The sequence below is a fragment of the Pleurodeles waltl genome, chromosome 4_2 (genome assembly GCF_031143425.1).
Source record: "Pleurodeles waltl isolate 20211129_DDA chromosome 4_2, aPleWal1.hap1.20221129, whole genome shotgun sequence".
Lineage (NCBI taxonomy): Eukaryota > Metazoa > Chordata > Amphibia > Caudata > Salamandridae > Pleurodeles > Pleurodeles waltl.
In genome coordinates this window covers 306483347-306495701 of record NC_090443.1, presented here as the reverse complement: position 1 = coordinate 306495701, position 12355 = coordinate 306483347, and the positions used below count along the sequence as shown (strand labels likewise).

The 12355-nt window shown below is 46.9% G+C and overlaps 1 protein-coding gene across 2 annotated transcripts in view; it reads right to left on the bottom strand.

The window, feature by feature from the left end:
• The window catches only part of XRCC6 (X-ray repair cross complementing 6), a 153390-nt gene that overhangs the window by 27303 nt on the left and 113732 nt on the right, over positions 1–12355 (bottom strand). For both annotated transcript variants that reach the window (XM_069231263.1, XM_069231262.1), the window contains exon 7: positions 4454–4640. In XM_069231263.1, the coding sequence (XP_069087364.1) occupies positions 4454–4640 (187 nt within the window). The remainder of the gene's footprint in view (positions 1–4453; positions 4641–12355) is intronic.

Below are 12355 nucleotides of genomic sequence, written 5' to 3'. Positions count from 1 at the left end.
CTGACTTTTTTTGGGTGGGATGGAGGAGGAGTTTAGTGTAAAACTCAGGGCAATATATTGTGGAGAATGTCAGTGGGCATATTAGAGAACAAAGGCTTTGTCTTGCGCCGTTACTGATTATTTGGACATGAACTGGGGTTCCATGATACACAGATCCATGAAGTGGTGATGGGGGCACCCACCTTGGGTTTACTTGTGGGGTGGCCGCCAGCTTCAAGAGGAACACCAACAGAAGGACGCCGAACTGGCGGGACTGCAGATGGTGACTCTGTAATTGTACCGAGTTGCTTAACAAGGAATTTTTGCTCTTTAGGCGGGTTGCAGATATCTGGGACCGCCTGGATAAATACACATTACAACAGTATACCCAGAGATTACACTGTGAGGGTGACAAATCGGCTAGGCTACTGGCCTGGATGTTATGCAGGGAACAAGCCCCGCCACCAGTGACTCACTTAACAACCTCGGAGGGCCGTAGGGTCACCTCCAGAGCGGATACAGTGCACACCATCCAACAGCACCTGTAGTAAGTATATAAGGCACACCCTGGCATAAACGGGCAGCACTACACTCCCTTCTAGGAAGGTTTGGGCCTCACCAGGATGGGGATGGAGATAGTGGAGGCCCTGGATTCACCCTTAGAGTTAGAGAAGCTTAGGACGGCACTAAGTGCACTCCCGCATCTGAAAGCACCTGGAAATGATGGCTTCCCACTTGAACTCTTCCTAACTTTTCCAAAGACGTTAACGCAAAGACTTTTGAAGGTCTTTTTAGAGACTCACAATGCAGGTATTTTACCCCTGACTACGAGACAAGGGAAGATATGCATGTTACTTGAACAGGGCAGGGAGGAGTCTGATCCGGCTGCTTACAGGTCCCTCACGATCAACCCAGACATGAAGATCTTTTGCAAGGTACTCGCAACACAACTGGCCACTCATATGCCTTACCTGATTCATAAAGACCAGTGCGGCTTCATACCGGGCCACAGCACCGGAATGCATCTGCGCTAAATGTCTCATGTTCTCTCTGAAGTGCAACACCAGGAGGAGGAAACCGTGCTAGAGGCCATTGGCTTAGAGAAGGCCTCTCACACTGTAGACTGGGGATATCGTCTGGAAGTCCTGCCTGTCATGGGATTTGGGCCTCACTATCACTGGGTGCGCCTATTATACACTTAACGCCAAGCCCGGGTGCAGGTGGGTCATTATCTTTCTGAAGCCTAGACCGGGGAACGCGCCAGGGTTGCCCGCTCTTGCTGGTTTTGTTCGCACTTGTGATGCAAGCGTTGGCAATTGCGGTGCATTGGGAGATGCAGGAGTGGGGTATCCAATCAGGTGATGGGTGCCATATCATCTCATTATACGCAGATGATGTGTTTTATCGGTCTTCCCCCGAGTTGCAGTACTAGTTTTGCTGAGACTGTTGGAGGCGTTTGGTATATGTTCTGGGCTTCAGCTCAACCGTGCCAAGTCTGTATTTTTCTGCCCATCTCGCTGGCCACAACTCCGACTGAACAATTACCTAACATAGGCCTCCGTTGGGAGGCATCCTAGTTATGGTATTCAGGGATCAAAGTTGCTCATACACAGAAGCTCCAACTTCGCCTCAACATAGGCAGAATAATGGGAGGCTTGAAGACCTCAGTTTTATTCTGAAACTAGTTCCACCTCTTGTTGATGGGCAGACTGCCCATCACTAAGATGGTCCTGCTCCCCAGATGCTTATACGTACTGCAGAACTCATTATGTCCACTTCTGGCACGGATATTCTGACAGTTGAACTTCATCCTAATATCCCTTCTGTGGTTGGGTAAGTGCAATAGAGTAGCTTTATTGATACCGACGAAAGAGTACGTAAGGAAGGCCTCGGGGTTCCACAATTTGACCTATATTGCTTTCCTGCTCAGTTACAGCATGTGGCCCGTTGGCTGCACCCGGCTGACAATTGCGAAAAGCGATTACTGGCTGGTAGGATGGCTGCAGGACGCCTGCCTGAACTCCTGATGGAAGGTGCAGGCCTCCCACTGGACGTTCCTCATATTGTTCATCACATGACCATACTTTAGCATTGGTTTGTTCGGACAGTGAGGAAATGGTCTACGTTCCACTGAGAACTTTCAATTTGGATACTGAAGCCCGTCAGGCAAATAATGGACTATATGACGTTCCACTGAGAACGTTTTATTTGGATACTGAAGCCTGTCAGGCGAATAATGGACTATATGTCCTTCCAGTCATGGTGAGGAGGTGGTTGCAAACTTCTTGGGGATCTTTACCCTGGTGAACAATTGATTTTCTTCAAAGAGTCCCGCAATACAATTACACTTGGACCTGATATTTTTTTGCACTACGATGGCCTGGTGGACATAGCTATGGTGTCAAGGCCCTCCTATCCTGCTGCCCAAATCCCACACACACTCTGGGCGTGGGCTTGACCTGCAGCGCAGGCCATTATTTAATCACACTGTTATGTAATAAAGCCATGCATATGGATGCTGTGGGACCTAACCAGCCATTGCGCCTCGCCTGGGACATTGATTTAGATGCTCCACTCACAGAGAGTGACTGGGCACATGGAAAATTTCCTCACACATACAGTATCCTGTAACGCAAGCTTTAAGTTGGCTCACTATAATTCTCTGCACAAGACTTACCTCCCAAAAGTCTCCATCGTTTGACTTGCACTCGCCCCAACGCATGTCCCAGATGTGACATTGAAGAAGCTGACTTTTTACACTTAGCCTGGCGGTGCAAGGAGGTACAGGGTTACTGGGCCCTGGTGGTAGCGGAGATTCAGAGGGTCATACACTTACTCCTTGATCTTATGCCACAGTGCTGTCGACTGTGTAATGTTCCGCAACCTAAGGGTGGGAAGAGGGTATATAAATTCTTGCAAGTTGCACTAATCTTAGCCAGGTGCAGAGTTGCCATCACATGGGCGGGACAGAGGGCACCTGACTGATAGTTGCCGTAGCGACATTATGGAATGGGCTGTGGCCGAGGAATTCCACATGAGACTAAGACTGGATGATGGAAAAGAAGAGGACATTGCAATGTGGGGACTGTGTCTTTAGACCTAGGTGCCGCCACTTAGCAGAGAGAGAAATGTATGAAGACCACTACTGGAGAGACGGTGGCCTATAATAAATATTTCTGTGAGGGTGGGGGGTTATAAAGGTTGTGAGGTCCAGGGGGTGATATGTGGGCTGCACTGTCACTTTCATAACTTTCTAAACACTGCGGATGAGCTGTATGACCTTTCCTCCCCAAAACTTCTGATTTGTTGTTTATGATAAAACTGAAAATGAAGGTTTAAAAAAACACTCTTCACAACATTCTATATTGCTTCTGCATCATTAACATACAGGCACCTAGATTTCTGCAAACGTTCTTCATCATTGTGGTAGAGCATGGAACTGACCCAAACATAGGGTGCATACGTCTACAAAAGATTTGGTATGCAAAATCCCAACTCATCCTAGATTGAACCTGGCACCAATGCCTCAGTCCCTCCACTGTGATTGCTATTGTGCTTTATTGGCTTTGTACAAGTAGGCCAGCCATAAACCACTGCTGCGGTGTTATAGCAGCACACTACCTTTTCAAAGCACTCAGCCCCCATGTCCTGTCAAGCTGTGGTGCACCTAGCCACACACTATTGGTAGCAGTTTTCATTCACAGGAGGAACTAGGTACCATACTCACCAGTGCTGTACTTTCAAGCAACAGGGTGTCTCCTTATGCAAAGTGTGTTTCAACAGTGCACAACTCAGCCTTGGGCATATGAAATAAAAAACCTCTAACAGGGATGCAAAGTTTGTATCCAAAGGACAGCTGGAGCACTCAGCATTTTGAAAACCAGTGCAATTAGGTTATCTTTTTTTGGGATTAATGCTGCTTTAGTAATCATCACACATTGTTTGCTAAGGGGCGGCTGGGGGTAGGCTACAAGGGGTGGATTTATATATTTATTTATATAACAACACAAGGTGTTCTGAAATCCAGAAGGAAGCCATTAGTTTCTAGTGTATGGCAATTACATGCGGATGCCAAAATGGCCATGCTCAGCTACTTAACTGGAGGAATTAGAATACACTACTGAATATTTCCACTAGTCCAGTTGGTTATACTTGGGTGGTATCGAAAAATATGCAGTTCTTAAATTAAGTAAATCATATTTAAGGGCCTGAACAAGTGTGGGAACCCAACTTTAAGAGACGTATGACACACTGATAATCTAGATTTCGCCTCCAGAAGTGGATTTAACACTCTGTAAGAGGTCCTTCCAAAGTGATATACAATTGCAACTCAATCTCCCTTTTCTGCTGGTTATAACTCTCATTTTGAGGCTGGAATGGGATCTCTGGACAGCACCATGGCATCTCCCAGTACAGGATCAATACACTTAGTGACAACCGACACCGCAGTTTTAAGAGCCAGCATTGACCTTACCTGGGCCTTCTTGGTGTCACTGGGTAACAGCAGACTCCCTGTCTCACGGCTGAAGGTGCGAGTCTTAGTTTTCACTGGCTCGTTGGTCTCGCGGTAGAGTTTTACTGGCGAAGGCTTTATGGCCTTCTGCACTAGATTGTAAATGCCCACACTTAGTGCCAAATCTCCACCGAGCTTCAGATTGAGCCTGCAGAGGAGAGTTAAAAATGAATTTGCATTGCAACCCGACTTAACACAAGATTTCGGCAGTGATTATTATGTGGATGCTGCAATACCATCACCAACAGATGTCCACTTCATGCACTGTAGTCACTGTCCTAACAATCATCGATATGAAGCCCATCGATATGGATGCTGCTTGCCCAAAGTTTGTTAGGTGCCCCCATCACAGAAACACAAATGGATTCTCAGTAGGCCTGTAAAATGAAACAATATGAAAGTACCCAGTATACCCTGAAACGTCCCTCCCTTTCTAGGTTTTGAATCCCATTTCAGTTCAGGATGTTGGGCTTCGCTCAAAAGCCCAAGGTATTAGCAGCCTGGACTCAAACCCTAAACTAATCCTCTCCTGCCCTCCCCTTCACCTTGGGGGGAGCTATGAACCTAGGATAAAGGACATACATCACAGCTGACTTGATTGTATAATTTTGTCCGATGCCGAGATTCATAGAGAAAGATCCCATCGTAAGAGAATGAAGATCTGAAAAAGTAGGGAGACTGCAGAGTATGTGTGATCTACGGTTCGTAGCATATGATTGGCCACAGACTCTGGTGTTACTGCAATTACCGTAGCTTAAAGCCTAAGTGGTTAGAAAGAAGTTGGCATCATATCTTTTTTTTTTAAAATTATTTATCTTGTTTTTAATATACATTTTGGTGTTATAAATGAAGACCTATACTTTTTCTGAAAACACCTTTTCTAAACATGTCACAAAAAAACAAGAGCACAAAAATCCAATAATTACATTCCCTACTCAACCTAAGTCAACCTTCCCTGACAGGTTTCATACTAACCAGAAGCACCACAGCCCCAACAGAATTCACTGACAACCTAATTTAGGGCAGGAGAAGAAGACCAGAAGACAAAGCAATAATCAATTACATCGATATCAACATATCAGGACTAACCCCTCTAGTCCCTCTAGTCCCCCTATCTTCCTCCTACATCCCCCACTTCCCCATATATGGAACACAGAATCTGCAGTGCCGCAATAGAAACTCTAGCTAAGTAGCCAACATACTTTGCAACAGAACTCCACATTCACTTCCTTCGAAGCCAGAAGGAAAGACTCTGCAGCTCCAATCTGAGAAATGTTTTTTGACAGACCACCATAAGCTTCACTAGAAGACTAGAGGCCACCAAAACTCTGACCTGCAACTTGTTCTTGGTTTTTTAAGCAGTGATTTTATCTTCACAAGCATTGCTTTGCTTAGATCTAGGACAAAGAGAATTCAATTGCCCCGTGTCATCACCACCTTTTGATGAACTGCTGCATGCAGTGTGTTGTAAATAAACTCCGGGGTGGAGAAAACCTCTATCAGCATCCCAGCTGTCGTTGAGTCATTTCTCTAAGATTCACAATGCATGCAAAGCAATTTTCTCATCAGTTGCTGATGATTCTGCATCTCAAACCCCAGGACACCACAGACCACTCTGCCAAATGGCTGTTGTAAGGGTTCCTCTGAAATCATTAAGTGAAATCCTAGCATCTGCTGTCCAGACTTCGTCCTCTTGTTGCTGCGTCTCAATTCTCAAATCCAACTTAAGAATATATGTTGTACAGAAGTGTTCTTAAAAACCTACAATCTGCATCAAAGTTGTACGGGCATCACCACTCTGTCCCACCAGCTACTGCAGTTTTACTTCTAAATCCCTCAAGCTTTTCTCCAGCCCAGAAATATGATCAGAGATACCCTCTACCTTCCACCCCATCTTTACTGTCCCATAAAGGGCCTGTGTTTTCATGTTGATCGGGAACTGGAGCTTTTATTGATCAAAATAATATCCATAACCCTCTTGTTAGGTTTGCCTCATCTATGAACTCCACTGTAGTTTCCTAGACACTTGACTTTGCAGTTGGGGCATGGGGCTTGAAGGTCAAGTCTTTGGTCAGATGTATGAAGATTTTTTGTGGTCGCAAATGGACCAATTCACAAAAATGCATTTTCTTATGGACCAACCACAAGTTGTGATTTGTTACTGTAGGAGGCTGGACTGGCTTGTAGTGAGTACCAAGGGGTACTTGCACCTTGCACCAGGCCCAGTTATCCCTTATTAGTGTATAGGGTGTCTAGCAGCTTAGGCTGATAGATAATGGTAGCTTAGCCAAGCAGCTCAGGCTGAACTAGGAGACGTGTGAAGCTACTACAGTACCACTTAGTGTCATATGCACAATATCATAAGAAAACACAATACACAGTTATACTAAAAATAAAGGTACTTTATTTTTATGACAATATGCCAAAGTATCTTAGAGTGTACCCTCAGTGAGAGGATAGGAAATATACACAAGATATATATACACAATAGCAAAAATATGCAGTATAGTCTTAGAAAACAGTGCAAACAATGTATAGTTACAATAGGATGCAATGGGGAAACATAGGGATAGGGGCAACACAAACCATATACTCCAAAAGTGGAATGTGAACCACGAATGGACCCCAAACCTATGTGACCTTGTAGAGGGTCGCTGGGACTATTAGAAAATAGTGAGAGTTAGAAAAATAACCCTCCCCAAGACCCTGAAAAGTGAGTGCAAAGTGCACCAAAGTTCCCCTAAGGACAAAATAGTCGTGTTAGAGGGAGAATGCAAGGAAAACACAAATCAGCAATGCAACAACGATGGATTCCTGTCTGAAGGTACCTGTGGAACAAGGGGACCAAGTCCAAAAGTCACAAGCAGCTCGGAGATGGGCAGATGCCCAAGAAATGCCAGCGGTTGGTGCAAAGAAGCTCTTACTAGGCTGAAGAACTGTGAATACTGCAGGAACGACAAGGGCTAGAGACTTCCCCTTTGGAGGATGGATCCCCCACGCCTTGGAGAGTCGTGCAGAAGTGTTTTCCCGCCGGATGGACGCCAACAAGCCTTGCTACACGCAAATCGTGCGTTTGGCGTTTTTGGACGCTGCTGGGGCCCAGGAGGGACCAGGAGGTCGCAAATTGGACCTGCAGAGAGAGGGGACGTCGAGCAAGACAAGGAGCCCTCACTGAAGCAGGTAGCACCCGGAGAAGTGCCAGAAACAGGCACTACGAGGATGCGTGAAACGGTGCTCGCCGAAGTTGCACAAAGGAGTCCCACGTCGCCGGAGACCAACTTAGAAAGTCGTGCAATGCAGGTTAGAGTGCCGTGGACCCAGGCTTGGCTGTGCACGAAGGATTTCCGCCGGAAGTGCACAGGGGCCGGAGAAGCTTGCAAAGTCGCGGTTCCCAGCAATGCAGCCCAGCGAGGTGAGGCAAGGACTTACCTCCACCAAACTTGGGCTGAAGAGTCACTGGACTGTGGGGGTCACTTGGACGGTGTCGCTGGATTCGAGGGACCTCGCTCGTCGTGCTGAGAGGAGACCCAAGGGACCGGAGATGCAGCTTTTTGGTGCCTGCGGTTGCAGGGGGAAGATTCCGTCGACCCACGGGAGATTTCTTCGGAGCTTCTGGTGCAGAGAGGAGGCAGACTACCCCCACAGCATGCACAAGCAGGAAAACAGTCGAGAAGGCGGCAGGATCAGCGTTACAGAGTTGCAGTAGTCGTCTTTGCTACTATGTTGCAGGTTTGCAGGCTTCCAGCGCGGTCAGCGGTCGATTCCTTATCAGAAGGTGAAGAGGGAGATGCAGAGGAACTCGGCTGAGCTCATGCATTCGTTATCTGAAGTTTCCCCAGAGACAGAGACCCTAAATAGCCAGAAAAGAGGGTTTGGCTACCTAGGAGAGAGGAAAGGCTACTAACACCTGAAGGAGCCTATCACAAGGAGTCTCTGACGTCACCTGGTGGCACTGGCCACTCAGAGCAGTCCAGTGTGCCAGCAGCACCTCTGTTTCCAAGATGGCAGAGGTCTGGAGCACACTGGAGGAGCTCTGGACACCTCCCAGGGGAGGTGCAGGTCAGGGGAGTGGTCACTCCCCTTTCCTTTGTCCAGTTTCGCGCCAGAGCAGGGGCTAAGGGGTCCCTGAACCGGTGTAGACTGGCTTATGCAGAATTGGGCACATCTGTGCCCAACAAAGCATTTCCAGAGGCTGGGGGAGGCTACTCCTCCCCTGCCTTCACACCATTTTCCAAAGGGAGAGGGTGTCACACCCTCTCTCAGAGGAAGTTCTTTGTTCTGCCATCCTGGGCCAGGCCTGGCTGGACCCCAGGAGGGCAGCTGCCTGTCTGAGGGGTTGGCAGCAGCAGCAGCTGCAGAGAAACCCCAGGAAGGGCAGTCTGGCAGTACCAGGGTCTGTGCTACAGACCACTGGGATCATGGAATTGTACCAACAATGCCAGGATGGCATAGAGGGGGCAATTCCATGATCATAGACATGTTACATGGCCATATTCGGAGTTACCATGGTGAAGCTACATATAGGTAGTGACCTATATGTAGTGCACGCGTGTAATGGTGTCCCCGCACTCACAAAGTTCAGTGAATTGGCTCTGAACAATGTGGGGGCACCTTGGCTAGTGCCAGGGTGCCCTCACACTAAGTAACTTTGCACCTAACCTTTACCAGGTAAAGGTTAGACATATAGGTGACTTATAAGTTACTTAAGTGCAGTGTAAAATGGCTGTGAAATAACGTGGACGTTATTTCACTCAGGCTGCAGTGGCAGGCCTGTGTAAGAATTGTCAGAGCTCCCTATGGGTGGCAAAAGAAATGCTGCAGCCCATAGGGATCTCCTGGAACCCCAATACCCTGGGTACCTCAGTACCATATACTAGGGAATTATAAGGGTGTTCCAGTAAGCCAATGTAAATTGGTAAAATTGGTCACTAGCCTGTTAGTGACAATTTGAAAGTAATGAGAGAGCATAACCACTGAGGTTCTGGTTAGCAGAGCCTCAGTGAGACAGTTAGGCACCACACAGGGAACATATACATGCACACCTATGAGCACTGGGGCCCTGTGTGACAGGGTCCCAGTGACACATACATATAGGCCACAAACCTATGAGCACTGGGGTCCTGACTAGCAGGATCCCAGTGACACATAACAACCATACTGAAAACATGGTGTTTTCACTATGAGCACTGAGGCCTGGCTATCAGGATCCCAGTGAGACAGTGAAAACAGTGACAAACACCCTGACATACACTCACAAACAGGCCAAAAGTGGGGGTAACAAGGCTAGAAAGAGGCTACCTTCTCACACAACCCCCCCCCAAACGAAGGACAATAAGGCTAACCTTGGCCAGTTGAGACTTTATTGTCTAAGTGGTGATAAGTAGAGAGTAGCTCTGCAATAGACTGGTTACTCCCTTTATCATCCACTATATGGTTACTTCCCTGTGGGGATGTAAACCACCCTGTTTGAAGTTTTTTAGCTAAGCAACAATGTGAAGATGTATTTTCAGAGTTTCTATCAGTAAGTTTTAGTTTAGAGCAGTGGGAATTGTCCACTGAACCTATTTGTAGTGATGGAAATGCCAGACAGGGATGCTGTCTCAGAAAAGCCATGGCTGGGCAAAAACTTTGTCCATTTGGCTGGAAGAGAGAACAGGGATGCTGTTTCTCTTGAGTTGGAGCAGGGCAGGGATGCTGTCCTATGAGCTCCACACTAGGGCAGGGATGCTGTCCTAAGTGTTGTGAGGCAGTACAGGGTTTCTGCACTAAAGTTTCTCTGGGAGGGTTGGAGGGATGCTCCATGTTAACTAAAATGGTGCTCTTTTTGTCACCAATGTTAGTTATCCCACAGAGAGGTACTTCCACCTCAGGGAGTCCAGCTTTGCCAGCTGATGATTCCCTTGGAACAGGTGCCACCCCAGGAGAGGTTTCTCCCACCACAGGAATAGTATCCTGAATGGTAGGGTGGTTAGGGGATACTGTGATACCCTTTTTACCTGTTGATGGAGAGGGATCCTGAGTTTTCAGGCCTTCTCTCCTTTGCTTTTTCATTTCACTTGAAATGAGAGGGAACAATTCCTCAGGGATGCCCAGCATGGCTGCATGGGCATAAAACTCTACATCAGCCCAACCTGAGGCCTCTAGGTCATTACCTAAGAGACAGTCTACAGGTAAGCTAGGTGATACCACCACCTGCTTAGGGCCAGTAACTCCACCCCAACTAAACTGAATTATAGCTAAGGGAAGAAACTTAGTGGAGTTATGGACATCAATAATCTTATACTGTTGTCCAATGATGTGTTGTTCAGGAGGCACTAGGTTTTCAGTCACCAAAGTGAAACTGGCACCTGTGTCCCTGTAGGCCAAGGCCTCAACACCATTTATTGAAACTGTCTGCCTGTATTTATCCATTGTAAGGGGACAAGCAGCCAGTGTGGCAAGGCCAGTGCCACTAGGTGTGACAGAAACTGTCTTGGGACTGATTACATCAGTTTCCACTATGGACCCATAAGTGAACCCAACTACACCCTTTGCTTGACTGTTGCCAGCAGTCCCACCACTAGTACCACTACTGCTAGGGGCACTAGAGCTTGATGTATTAGTGGTGGTAGGCTCAGGGGGTTTACCTGGACAGGACTTATCCCCTGGCCTATGGCCTCTGTTCTTACACACAAAGCACCAAGGCTTTTTAATGTGTGCAGGTTGGGAAGAAGAGGAAGAATTTGTTTTATCCCCACCCTCTGAAGAGTGTTTAAGATTTGAAGTGGGATCTTTGGTTTTACCCTTATCCCCATGCTTATCTTGAGATTTTTCACCATCTTTCTTCTTATTGCCATCTTTGTCACCCCCTGTATGAACTTTTCTGTTCACCCTTGTTCTGACCCATTTGTCTGCCTTCTTTCCCAATTCTTGGGGAGAGGTCAGATCAGAGTCTACCAGGTACTGGTGCAACAAATCAGACACACAATTATTAAGAATATGCTCTCTCAGGATTAAGTTATACAGGCTGTCATAATCAGTAACTTTACTGCCATGTAACCACCCCTCCAAGGCCTTCACTGCCTGGTCAATGAAATCAACCCAGTCTTGTGAAGACTCCTTTTTGGTATCTCTGAACTTTATCCTGTACTGTTCAGTGGTTAAGCCATAACCATCCAGGAGTGCATTCTTAAGAACTTGGAAATTGTTAGCATCATTTTCTTTTACAGTAAGGAGCCTATCCCTACCTTTTCCAGTAAATGATAGCCATAGGATAGCAGCCCACTGCTTTTGAGGGACATCCTGTACAGCACAGGCCCTCTCAAGTGCAGCAAACCACTTGTTAATGTCATCCCCCTCCTTGTAAGGGGGAACTATCTTATGCAGATTCCTGGAATCATGCTCTTTTGCAGGATGACTATGGGGAATACTGCTGCTGCCACCATGGGTATCTAAACCCATTTTCTGTCTTTCCCTCTCTATTTCTAAAGACTGTCTATCCAAATCCAGCTGTTGCTTCTTGAGCTTCAGTCTGGTTTGCTCCACTCTCAATCTATTGAGCTCCCTTTCTAACAATCTGTCATCAGGGTGGGTGGGAGGGACATTTCTAGATACAGAGGTATGATGGGAATGAACAGAAGGAGACCTGTCCCTTACAGAGGGCACCCTAACAGCTTGGCTACCAGTATAATGTGAGAGCACATCATCAGTATGATGTGATTCAACCTCTGTACCAACTATGCTAGACTGTCTAGTAATGGGCAGGCTGAGAAGTTTCTTTCCTGAACCTTTTCCTGGGGGAGTCCCTGGATCAGATTGAGAACCATTAGCTACTTTTTCTACAGATTGGGCACTTATGGCCTTATCCTGTACTCTAAGCATATT